The 12,538-nt window shown below is 63.6% G+C and overlaps 2 protein-coding genes across 8 annotated transcripts in view; both read right to left on the bottom strand.

The window, feature by feature from the left end:
* RASD1 (ras related dexamethasone induced 1) overlaps window positions 1-938 on the bottom strand; it is a 2,510-nt gene extending 1,572 nt beyond the window's left edge. The window contains exon 1 of the mRNA XM_034647301.1: window positions 623-938. Within this exon, the coding sequence (XP_034503192.1) occupies window positions 623-938 (316 nt within the window). The remainder of the gene's footprint in view (window positions 1-622) is intronic.
* A 4,825-nt stretch (window positions 939-5,763) lies between these two features.
* Window positions 5,764-12,538, bottom strand: part of PEMT (phosphatidylethanolamine N-methyltransferase) — an 89,614-nt gene continuing 82,839 nt past the window's right edge. For 6 of the 7 annotated variants that reach the window (XM_034646720.1, XM_034646727.1, XM_034646723.1 and 3 more), the window contains 4 exons: window positions 11,529-11,674; window positions 9,013-9,124; window positions 6,210-6,284; window positions 5,764-5,964 (listed from right to left, as the gene is read on the bottom strand). In XM_034646720.1, the coding sequence (XP_034502611.1) occupies window positions 5,907-5,964; window positions 6,210-6,284; window positions 9,013-9,124; window positions 11,529-11,674 (391 nt within the window). In that variant the 3' untranslated portion in view covers window positions 5,764-5,906. The remainder of the gene's footprint in view (window positions 5,965-6,209; window positions 6,285-9,012; window positions 9,125-11,528; window positions 11,675-12,538) is intronic. The other variant, XM_034646731.1, reaches the window with a different exon arrangement.

The raw sequence follows: 12,538 nt of genomic DNA, 5'->3' as shown, positions 1-12,538 counted from the left end.
GAGAAGCGTGGAGGGCGGCCGGGGGCCCGGGGCTGGCGCGGGGTGCGGGGCTGGCGCGGGGCTGTGCGGCTGGGCGGTTGTGCTCGCTCGGGCCGCGGCCGCGGCTGCTCTAGGGCTGGTCTCGGGCTTGAGCTCCGCTAAGACTCTCGGACAAAGTCGCTCGGTCTGGTTCCCAGCGCCCCGAGGGCGCCCTTATATGCAGCCTGCGCGGCCGCCCCGCCCCGAGCCCTCCCAGCCTCCGTGCGTCACGCCCCGCGGGCCCCGCCGCCCCCTCCCGCGACCTCCGCCGGCCGCTGGTGCTTCTGCCTGCCGCGCGCGGGGAACGACTGAGTCCGGCGTCCCGCTGGGCCTAGGGGCGAGCGGACCCCGTTTTCCACGGCACCGGGCTGGGCGGCCGCAAGGGTGTCGGGGTTGTAGTCTCGCCCGTGCCTCTGACCCTCTGTGCCTTGGGGCAAGAACCCCACCCGCAACGCTGACACACGCATACACGCACTCTCAGGCTCACAGTCACTTCCTTTGGGCCTCAGTTTACCCAGAGAATGACAATAGCAATCCCGGCACAGCAGGAGCGTAATCGCAGGCGCTTAGCAGTGCTCGGCATCGCGCACGGGGCCTTGCGTACCTCCTTTCTCTCCTCGGTCCCGAAAGCGAGCTCCCGCGGCAGCCCCGTTCCCCCGCGACAGTGTTAGCGCCGAGGTTTTCGCCGCGCGCTCCGGCCGCCAGAGGGCAACAGAGGCGTCGCCGGCGGCTGGGGGGCCGTGGGCACCGCTCTCCAGGCTGGAGTTTGGTGGGGGTGTGGCAAGGTGCGGGGCGTGGGTCTTAGGGCTCCACGCCGAGACCCAGCAGGACCCGTCCCCCGCCCCGCGCTCTACGGCAGGCCTCGGCGTGACCTTTCGCCCAGCCGGGGATGCTCTGAAGCTGGCAGGGGCTGTCCCCATCCTTTTCCTGAGCCGCCCCGAAGGACCAGAAACTTGCCCTTCCTTGCTCAGGCCTGGGCCAACGTGCCCTCCTCCCTCCCCCGTAGCATTTTGTGCCTTGAGAGTCTCTTGGGCTAACATTTCCATTTTGCTGCTGGGGAAGCTGGGCCTCAAAGCCACAGCGTGAGCGAGAAATCCCCGGACTCAGCAGTCTCTCGCCTTCGCCTTCCCCGGGTCTCGGGGGCCTCTTCTGGAAGATTGCAGTCCTGGTTCTGATCCCGGATGAGAGAATGCAAGCGGTTCAGGGGGCAGGGCGTGGTAACGACAGCAATAGTAAATGGTCCACGGGCTCGCAGCATTGGGGGTGGGGGGAGGGGTGGGGGAAGTTGCTGGAGCCCAGAGAGGAGGCAGCAAGTTGATCAGTAACCAGGCCGGGCCGATCCTCTCAAGGGCCTGGAGCGCTGGGAAAACTCGCCGCTGCTCACAGCAGCAAGCCGGGCCCTGCTGTGTTCCACTCTGGCTTTGTCCGATTTGGGAGAAAGCCAGGGAGCCGTTAGCTGGTGCCCCCCCCCCACCGTGTGCACAGGCCTGGGTGCTCAGGGCGGTGTCGGGGCACCCGCCTGCAGTCCCCAGCTGTTTGCACAGGGCTGTGGGCTCTCAGAGGCCATCTCCTCCAGCCCCTCCGTGACAGCGGTTCCCGCAGAATCTCACACCCCGTGCAGGGCGATGCCCGGGAGGGTTTATTTGTGCCCATGCGCTGTACTAAGTTCTTCCTTCTGGCGACCATGAGGAGTGGGAATTACCACTCTGTATTCTACAGGTGGGGAAACTGAGGCAGGGGGAATGACTTGCCCGGGGTGCACAGGTACTAACTGCAGGGTAGGGCTTGAACCCAGGGGGCTGCAGTCCCGGCTTGTAACCACCTACTGTTCCCCTCCTACAGCTCTGTCCCCCACTGTGGGACAACCGTGCCCCGTTTCTCAGAGCGCAGCCCTCAGATCTCCCTGCCCCTCCGCACCTGTCCCCAAGCCTTGTGTCTACTGTTGACGAGGTGTTTCAGAGACACACATCACATGATGAGCACCCATGGGCTCACCACTTGGCTCTGATTTTTGGTGTCATTTATGCAGGAGTTGCGTGACAGGCCATCTGGGCTGGGTCCCCCCATCCCTCTCGACCCTGCTGAGGCTGCCCTCCCCTGCCCTCCCCATCTGAGATGAGAAAGAACTGAACCGGTGCCCCGCAGACAGGGCCGCTGTGGACGGTGGTGCAGGGCGTTCACAGCAGAAAGGGACCAGACCAGGATGCAAACAGGGGCTGGTCACGGCCTGGGCCTGCATCATCCCCAGACAAGGAGTCCTCCCCCTGCCTCCCATGAAGGCACAGTATGGGCAGCTGGGCTCTAAAATACGATGGCTTCTGGCTCCTTCCTGATGGCCCGTGCTAGAGGGTCAGAGTGAAGGTGTCCTGCAGTCCCCAGAGGGCCACTGTGATGAGCAGAGGCTCAAGGGCGGCAGGGTCAACCACTGGAACCTCGGTCTCCCTCGGGAGATCCAGTGCGCTGGAACCCAGCCTGGAATCAGAGCCCCCCTCCCCCACCCCAGGTCAGATGTCAGGGTTGGCGCTGACATCATGCCCCCGGCCCCTTCTAGCTGGTAAGCGCCAGGTACTGAGCCCAGCCCAGGTTCTCAACCACAATTCCCAGAACCTTCTGGGCATGTCACCCCACCTCACAGATGCCAGGTTATAACACATGTCCTCCCAAGTCAGCCGAGTTAAGCCCCAAGCGCCTCTGTCATTCATTCCTCCAACGGATGCCCCCATCCCCCAACAGCCGTGCACCTGTCCAGCCCTGGGCGGCCGGTGGGGCCTCCCTGCCACCAGAAGCCAGCACAGCCGATGCTTGCGAGCTTGGCCTGCCTCGGCTCCGGCTTTTTCTGGAGGCATAACTCCATTACAAAAGTAACAGCCTCCTGTTTTTGAAGCATCCGAACTTGAACAGAGCGAAAGGGAGCAGGACCCCCGCCCTTTCTGCCCCCGCCCCCCTGAAGTGAGGCCCGCTCTGGGGCGGGGGGGGGGGGGCAGCCACCCCTGCACACAGGGAGGAGCTTGTGCAGCCGCCCAAGGCCAAGCTCTTTGTTAACTGAATTGCCCTTTTCTGCCCTCCAGAATTTACACTGGGCCCTGCCCCAGGCTGACGGAATCCCGGTGGCCCGAGTTGGGGAACGTTTTTTAAACAGGCGAGCCCTGTGGCCAGGCAAACGGGGACCGCTCGCAGTCCCATGGACCCGTCAGCCTGTCTGGTCACCGGTGGGCACTCTGGGCCCCACACCACGGGTGTGGGGACGTACACACACACACACACACACACACATACACACACCCCTTCCCCGCATTCCTACCGCCCACATCCAGCCAGCTGGAGCACTGTTTTTCCTGTTGTCCGGGTTAACAATAGTTACAAATAATTTTGTTTTCTGTGTGTTTGGGCAAAAGGCAACAAAGAGCATCTGTGGGCCGAGCCTCCTCCTACAGGCATTTTCTTGCAGCTCAGAGGGGAAAGGGGACTTTACAAACACTTGACCAAGTGGGGGGGAGGCAGAGGTGAGTGGATACTTCCGCGGGAACGTGCGTGTCCAAGTCTGTGGCGCTGGCCTGAGCCCACCCCTAGCAGCTCCTCTCCAGGTCCACAGCCACCGCTGAACGGGAGCCCGGCTACACAGAGCTCATATTCCCCTCACAGGCTCCCTTCATCACGCCCCGGTCATGGCTGTGCTCTGGTTTCCTCTTGAGCCATGAGCTCCATTCCCTTCACAGCAGACCCTTTCAGGGAAACCAGCTCAGCCCATGGCTCTGGCCCCACCCTGGGCCCCTCTTCCCACCGCCATGTGGCCCTGTGGGTCAGGCTGCCTGGAGCTCCTCGTTTCTGCCCTGACAAAGCCTTCAGGTTGCCAGCATCTCCTCAAAGGCTATGTGTGCAGAGGTCCTTGTGGAGGAGCGAGCTCCCTGTTCCTAGGGGTATGCAAGCAGACACAGGGATTGAAGCACTGGGTAAGATCAGACTAGATGCCTCCTGGGCCTGAGATAGACTCTGGATTCCAGAAATCAAAGAAAAGGGCCCAAGGAGCTCCCTGGGTGACGAGGGAGGCGCCCGGCCTGCACCACTAGACACCTGCGTATACACGAGGCAGGCCTGAGTATCATGGCCCTTTACAGCGCGGGCGATGGGGGCTCTGAGAGCTGTGTGCACAGGCGGAGGCTCGGCTCGCGCCGCTCTCCCAGCGTGGTAATGTGTCCTCCGAGGGCTGGCGGCCTGCAGATAAGGCTGGGGCCGGGCAGGCCCGGGGCACTCAGCTCCACAGTCGGCCTTGACCAACAGGCCCCAGATGATCACATGGCCTGTTCCTCCTGGCAATTCGGGGCCCAGGAGGAGTAAGGGGAGAAATGTCAGAATTAACCAGAGATGCAGAGCTCAGCCCGGGGGCGTGGGGGGAGACTTGGATGCTGGGCCCAGGTCCTCTGATCCCACCCAGGAAGCCGTATCCCATGGCCCCAGGAGCCCCCAGTTCCCTTCAACTCCTCCACCCTCAACGGGAGAGAGGGAGCGTGAGCTTGGGGTGGCACAGACCTCTGCCTCCGGGACAAGCCACCCTGCCTCGGCCGCCAAACGAGAGTGACCCTGGCCTGTGTGATGGTCTCGAGACACCAGCGCGGGGCAGGGCCCCAGAGCAGGTGCAAGCCCATGTCCGCGGTCCAGCCCGGCCTGCCCCTTCCCCTCCGTCCGCGGGCTCAGGCACTAACAAATCTGGGGAGGCACGTAGCCCTCGCTCGTTCCTCGGCCACAGCGCCTTCCTACGGCCGGCCCCGTGGCGGCCTTCGGGGGTGTGCACACCCCCATCCAGAGGCAGATATGACCTAGGCCCAAGGGGGTTGCGACGTGACCACATTTGCACTTTGCTGATAACCCTCAGATCACTCCACAAAGATGCTCTGTCACCGAGGCCAGCTCATCTAGGCTGGACCTGGGGGCCTGGGGTTCAGAAAGCATGAGCCTCACGGCCTGGCTTTCTGCAAATGCGGTCATGCCCCGGGGGCACCAACCGGGCCCACCCATTGGTCTGACCCCCTGGGGCCAGGCACCTTGTGGCTGACGGTCCTCCCTCGCCCCATCCCTCAGAGCCTGCTGCTTTGAGCACCCATGCTTGTTCCGACTACAGGGCCTTTGCATTTGCCATTCCAACTGCCTGGAATCCTCCAGTTGGCTCCCTCTGCTCATTTGGGTCTCAGCTCAAATGTCACCTCCTCAGAGGGCCCCCACCACCATGGCTAATAGTGGCTCCCAGCCCCACCAGATACGTTCACGTTGCTTTTAAATTTTTGGTGTATTTTTTACTCTCTGGTCATTTACCTGGACGGCAGCTCCTTGGCACATGGAGGTGTTGGGCCACTGGGTGGTATGATGATACACTCTCCCTGAGGCCGGGCTGGCTCCCCAAAGGAAAGGGACAGAAGAGGGGGTACTGGGACAGGGGTGAGGCCGGCAGCACAGGAAGCCCAGACATCCGGGCAGGTCCCTTCCCTGCCAAGTGTGGATGGCGGTGCCCACCTCAGGGCTGAGAGGCTTCCAAGAGAAGGAGGGCCACACCAGCCTGGCCTGGAGCCCTCAGGGGAATGCCCCATCCCCACCGCCCCAAACTCCCTCCCCTCCACCCCCACCTCCCCAGGCCAGACAGAGAGCTGGACGGGATGATGGCATCAGGGTGCCTTTATTGGTGAGTCAGGATGTACTGGGGGCGGCAGGGCGGGGGGCTCGGTGGCCAGACAGCAGCATATCCAGGGCCCCCAAGGTAGAGGTTTCCAAGGCACTGGAGTGGCCCTTGCCGGGCAAGAACACCGAGCGGCGGCCAGGGCCCTTCTCCCCACCGCAGGGCTCGGCACTCAGGGTGGGCTGGAAGCGGCAGACGCTTAACGCAGTGGCCGCAGGCCCAGTCATCTCCTCTTGTGCGACGGGGAGGCTTTCTGCTGGTAGATCTGAGCGGTGAAGGGCCTGCGGGCAGGGGGAGAAGCTCCGGTCAGCAGGTCTCGGGGGTGATGCCGCCGCCCCAGGCCGTGCCCCCCTGCCGGAGCGTGGACAGAAGGGGGTGTCCGTGTGGGGCAGGAGGCCCGGGAGGTCTCGGCACCGCCCGCCCCGCCCCCCAGGCCCCGCTGGGCCGGCTCTAAGCTTCCTGTGGGCCACTCGGGTGGTGACGGGCAGCCCAGTCCCGCTCAGCGCTGTGACAGGTGTCTACTCACTCCTCATACAGGATGGCGACCATGTAGACGAGGGCCACAACCGCAGTCAGCAGCAGGCCGGTGGGGCTGGCGTGCCTGTGGAGAAGACACCGTCAGGTCCCGAACCTGGCCTTGTCTCTCGGATCAGGGACCCCCGCCGTCTGGGTCCTGACCCACTGACTGCTCGCTGACCACCTGTCCGTGCTGGCTCAGTCCTCAAAGGGGGGCCCACACTCCCTTTCTCACGTCCCTGGCCCCCAGCCAGGACACGGCGGGGATGAATCAGGAAGGAAAGTCTGGCCTCTCAGAATCGCCCGAGTGGCCAAGCGGGTCCTTTTCTCACAGGACGATGTTGCAGGGGACCTGCCCTCCACAGACAGTGTCCTTAGGCTGTTTTCTAGAAATGCGTCCAGTGCCCCCCAAAGGCATGTGGAGTATCCAGTGGGCCCTTTGTGGGCTCCCTGCCGGAAGAGCCGGGAGGCATCTGCCATCAGCTGGTCCCACCTTTTCTAGTTCCCTCAGATCCCCGAGGCTCCATGGGGGCTGGGCTGCGGCATCTGGATGGCCGGGAGGAGAGAGGGGAACTGGCTCGTGGGGCCACACAGCGTCCCCAAGCTGGCTGGGAACACGGGCCCCAGGACATGTGTGCACCGTGAAGGGACCCTCTACCCCGTCCATGCTCCTTCACCCAGGACCTCACACTGTCTGTCTGGCTGTCTGTCTGGGCAGCCCAGCAGGGACAGCGAAGACCCACGCCCATTCTGTGGAATCTGTTCGAACCATCACCCGGGGCAGCGTGGGCTGCCCGCCACTCGCCACAGCCGGGTGGACGTGCCAACACCAAACAGAGACCCTTCTGGGGCAGGAATGAAATCTGCCTTCCTGGGGCTTTACTCACTGGGCCTGGTTTGGTTTTCTAGGGTGAGCAGAGCCTCCCCACTCACGAGTCAGGCACCCCAGGAGCTGGGGCAGAGGTGGGCAGCAGGCCGGACTCCCACCCAGGCAGACTGGCCAGCAGGCAGCTCAGGCGGACAACGCCAGGGGCCAGGGCTCTGCAGGCACAGCGTCGCGAAGACCGACCCCTAGGACAGCCCCCACACCGGGCCCTGGACTGTGAGCCAAGCTGGCACCCCCTCTCCATTCCACTCACATGAAACTTTCCCCCTTGCCCAGTGCTGTCACACTCTTGACCTTGACACCCTAACGACCCCGTGTGGAAAGGATCGTCTCCTCCTGCAGATGGGGAGACCGAGGTCCCGACAGACCCACAAGCCTGGCCCTGAGCCCGACATGGTGGAAGGGCTGGGCCTAGGGAACCAGCTGCGCACCCTGGGGACGGGGTGTCCTACTCGGGCTAGAGAGCTGGGAAGGTGAGACCTGGACAGAGCGGGAGGCCCCAGGGCCTCGTGCCCCCAGGAATCCTGACACCCAGGCCCACCAGGGCTCCTGCACGCCCGGTTGCTCCAGGAAGCCCCATCCGTGGGGCCCCTGGTGGAAGACAGTGTCTTGCAGCCCAAGTAATGGCCCATCTCTAATGAGCTCTCAGATGCTGGGCCACGTCCTGAGCCACAGGGGAGGCCCTCTCTCATCACCGTGTGGCTGATGTCCTCCTGAGGGGGCCTCTGGGAGCCCAGGCCTCCCTAGGGCCTCATGTTCCTGAGAGCCATGGCCTGACAGCCCTGAGGCAGAGGTGACTCCTCACTCCTGGGCACCAGGCAGCCCACTGGGGCACGGAGGGGACCCACATGTGAGCTCTGCCTTTGGCGGCCCCATCTGAGCACAGAGGAGGCACCTGTGTGTCAGGGTGTGGGGAGCCAAGGGTCAGGGAGGGCTTCCTGGAGGAGGAGACACACTCAAGTTGGGTTTGGAAAGACCAAATGGGGGTGGAAATGGGAGAGAACAGTGGGTGTGCTGGCAGGGGGGAGGGAAAGGAGGTCAGCAGGAAGAGTCAAGAAGGTGCAGGGTGGGCCCTGGGAAGATGCTCTGTGGAGTGGGTGAATCAAGGGGTGTGGAACCTTCCCCCTGGGATCCCACTGCCCAAGTCCAGGCGAGGGGACTGTCTGGTCTGGCAGGGCCAGAGATCCCAGCCAGACCCACGGACCCTCTAGCTCCCTGCACTCATAGCCCAGCACTCGGATCTGGCCTGCCCCGAAAGGTGGGGATTTCAAGAAAATACCACGCTTCTGACATTCCACCATTCGAGATTCATTCCTTTACGTCCTATAACCTTCCTGGTGTCTGGGAGCACCTGTGACATTCTAGGAATGTGGTTTCGAGTGTTCAATAAAAGAACACTTTCTACAAAAAACCTGCCTATGGAAGGAGCCCTCACACGGACAGCAGCCAAACGGGAAGGGCTCCGGAGGGCGCATGGTTAGAACCCCAGAGCCCACAGTGCTCCCGATGCCGGCTCCTCGCCCAACGCCTCTGGACAGCGTGAGCCCTAGACGCACTGGGGGCCTACCAGCCCTCACGTTCAAGTGCATGGTTGGCAGCTTACGGTCTGTAGGCCAGGAATGGTTTTTACATTTTTAAGTGGTTTTTAAAAAAAAGGACATGAATATATATGAAATGCAAATTTCCGTGTCTATAAATGAAGCGTGGCTGGCTTCGGCCGCAGTCACTCCTTCACCCACTGTCTCACGGCTGCTTGTGAGCTGCAGAGCCCCGCCTGTGGCCTGGGAGCCTCGCCTCTCCAGCCCTTTGAGAGAAAGCTGGCTGACCCCCTGCTCTAGGACATGGTTTGTTTCCGCGGCCCTGTGAAGGACAGAAGGCTGCCCCCTCGACCGCAGGCGCCAGCCCGCACGGCAGGCCCGATACTCACATGACGGCCCAGCCCAGGTAATTGGCCGTGCTGCCCCAGTACATGGGGTTGTCCAGGACATTGAATGGGAACGTGGTCACTCTTGCCTCCTTGAGGATCCCGAAGTAATCGCCTGTGGACAAAGTGGGGCAGGACCGGAGGCTCACAGCCTGGCCACACCGTTCCTGGCCACACCCCGGGTTGGGGACCACGAGGTCTGCCCTCCAGCAGGCTCCAGGCCAGCCAGGGAGCAGCCTTAAGCACGACAAGGGACACCCCGGGGGGTGGGTGCACTCAGGCCACAGGCACACAGATGCCTCAGAGGGCCTTCCCACCCACCATCTGCTCCTCTCCTCTGCCTTTGCACATGCTGTTCCCTCTGCTCGGGACACTTTTCCCTGCTTTCTGCTCAGCCAGCAGCTTTTTTCCTTTGGCACTTCTCCCTTGGCTCACGTCACCTCCTGAAAGAGACCCTTCTTCCACGATTGAAAGCAGGCCTGCCTGCTCCCCACTCTTTCTTCCCCCAGATCCTCCCTTCTCACCCAACATGTGGCCTGGATGAGTGCCTCCCACCCTGGGGGGGAAACAAGGGGGCCTGTTCTGCTCCTCCGCCCTAGACCGCCACCCACACAGGAGGTCAGCCCTGGGATGACGGCCACAACCAGCCTAGAGCAGCTGGTCACAGCGGAGGGCGTGACCATCAGACGACCGACCCCAGACAGGCCCGTCATCCAGGCCTCCCCTCGAGGCCGCTCTCAGGGGCACAGAGGCACAGACACCGTGCCCGGCGCAGGCCCACCGGCAGCCCGCATGGCCACGGGCTCCGTGCGTCCCCCCAGCCTCCTCTCCCCACGAGTGCCTCAGAGCTTCATCTGAGACAGAAGTAGGGCAGCCGCAGGTGGGAGGAGCCCGTGTCTGGGGACAAAGGGTGCGTGGGGCACAGGGGCCTCCGGAGGGGCTGCGGAAGGCTTTCTTCCCAGGAGGCAGGAAAGGGGCCGTGCGCCTGGAGGCGGATGGCACAGAAACCCGCTTTGGGGCTGACTCACAGAAGGGACACGGCTGCCTGCCCTACATTCAGAGCCCCGCGGCCTTTCTCAGCCACTTCTCCCGGGGGCAGCTGGGCTCTGGTGACTGGGATTTTCCAGCTCCTTCCCACCAGCCACCCACCCTGACTGGCTCCTCTAGGCCATTCTCCTCCCGACGGCCCCTTCCCCGCTCTCTGCCCACACGGGTGGCGCGCCTACGTGCTGCTGGGCTATTCACACCTGGTCATCAGAGGACCCGAGGCGGACAGGGCAGTGCCCCTCCTCCCTCCGTGACCCCGGGCCCCCACTCTGCGTGACAGACACTGCGATCCACTCCTCCACCCTGCCCCTCCCCCAGGACCCCCCCATCCAACCTCCTCATTGCTGGGAGGAGATCTTTCCAGGCCTCCTGTGGCCCCCACCTCCGCAAGAGTGAAGCCTCAGGCCATGCCTGGCCTTCAGGGACACGTGTGATGTGGCCCCCACCTGTCCGTCATCCTGCCCTGGAGCTTGCCGTTTGCTCCCGGGCCTCCTTCCCACCCGCCCCAGTGCCCCACTCCCACCTGGCAGACCCAGGAGCTCCCAACATCTCTTCCCACCTTCCCACCTGCCACCCCTCTCCGAGCACTAGCCACCCTAAAGCTCCGCCCTGAGCACGAGGCGTAACCCGCCTGGGGGCCCCGCTGCTGCAGGTGGGCGACAGGCCCGGCTCAGAACCCGCCCCCCCCCCCCCCCCCCCCCNAGCGCCTTCAGAGCTCCCGGCTCCCTGCTCTCTGCTGCAGCCTGCAGTACCCCTCGCCCCAAGCGACTGCAGACAGAGAGGCCCCCAGGCGGATGGGGAGGTCGCCGGGGACTGCCTTGGGTGCCGGAGGAAATTGAGGCCAGGTCTGCGAAGCTGGCTGGGGGCTGAGAGTGGGGAGGACCCAGGAGCCCCTGATCCAGCCCATCAGATGGGTGAGCACCTCCCACATGCCACCGGCCTGCTGGGCTCCTTCTGTGGGCCGCCTCCTCCTTTCTGTCCCTGTCCCCAATGCTGCCTCGCTCTTGCAGCCTCCCCCAGCTGCGCTCCTTCTTGGGCTTCCAAGTTGCTAGAAGTTGCTGATGTCATGAGGACCTCCAGCCCGGGGCTCCCAGTCCGAAAGCCCCTCAGCCATAGGCAGTGGGGAACGCAGAGCAGGGACAGCGTCCCCGCACCCCCACCCAATCCAGACCTGCACCAGCCCTGGCTTGTGGCCCAAATGCAGCACATGGCAATCCCACCTGGCCTGGCAGCCAACCGGCTGGATGAGACAGGCGAGCGACGCTTCCCAGGCTAACCACGGACAGGCAGAGGCCTGGACGGGGGAAGCACCCGGAGCCTCAGAGTTAGTGGCAGAGAAACGAGACAGCCGGGTCCCCCAGGGCTCCCCATGGAGATGTCACAGATGGCAGGGCAGGCAGCCACCCAGCCCCTGCTCCCCCCGGACCCGGAGTGCATGTGCTCACGGCCCCCTGGCTCCCTCGGGGTCTTACCTAGGAAGGTCCCGGTGAAGCCCAGTGCAAGGAAGCTGGAGATCACAAACACGCTGCCCACTCCCAGCAGTGCGAGGCCCATGCGGTAGGCCGTGGGGTTATCCAGGCTCTCCATCTTGGGCTGGCTCAGCATGGCCTGCGTGAAGCTGCGTGCAGCGGGTCAGGAGATCACTGCCACGGAGAGGGGCTGCCCTGCCCTTCCCACCCTCTGTCCCCTGGGCAACCCCCAGAACAGCCAGTCCGGGGCTCTCAAACTCAGTGTCTGCTGGGGCCAGGCAGGTGACTGCCAACAAGGGAAGGCAGATGCAGGTGGGGCGCAGGGGACCTGCTCGAGGGGGGCTGCAGCCCCAGCCCCCTGCTGCCACCAGGGAAGTGACTGCAATGAGTTTTCAGTTTTCCAGAAGCCAGAAATCATGACTTGTATTTAAAATCCCCTAATTATGAGAAACAGGCAAGAATGACAACAGCATTAGACTCTGCGTGCCCGCGGGCCAGATCCATACAGGGCCCTCCCCTTTGCAAAATGACTCCTGTCCAGGTAGAACCGGGACTTCAGAGGAAAATGTGGCTCCAAAAAGAACAGACACGTGGCCCTGGCTGCGCCGGTGAGGCCCTGCACTTAGCATATGCCTCACATGCTGCCGGCATCCCAGACCCCCGGCAGATGCAGTGCCCCCCGGAAGCTTGGGGCATGCCCGCCCCTTCCACGGCCTCCACGATCCCTGTAGAGGGCTGGCCACATCCCAGGTGGCCCCTCAGAGGCCCCCCGTGTCTTCCCCCCACCTCCAAAATGGCCCCAGCAAGCTCCTTTTGGGGCCGAGCCATTGAAGGCCTTGTTAAACGGCAAGTGACAAAAGCGGGGTGACCACGCACGTGGGCTTGGAGGCCCAGGTTCTCCAAGTGGCTACTGCAGAGGGAAGGCCTGCTACAGGTGGGGCAAAGCAGCTAGGCTCGTGCTGGTACACAGCAGCATGATCGAGTGCTGCCTCGCCAGCGGGGGCTGGCACGGG

The sequence above is a fragment of the Ailuropoda melanoleuca genome, chromosome 17 (genome assembly GCF_002007445.2).
Source record: "Ailuropoda melanoleuca isolate Jingjing chromosome 17, ASM200744v2, whole genome shotgun sequence".
Taxonomy (NCBI): domain Eukaryota; kingdom Metazoa; phylum Chordata; class Mammalia; order Carnivora; family Ursidae; genus Ailuropoda; species Ailuropoda melanoleuca.
The sequence above is the reverse complement of the archived record's forward strand: the minus strand, read 5'-3'. Positions and strand labels throughout refer to the sequence as shown.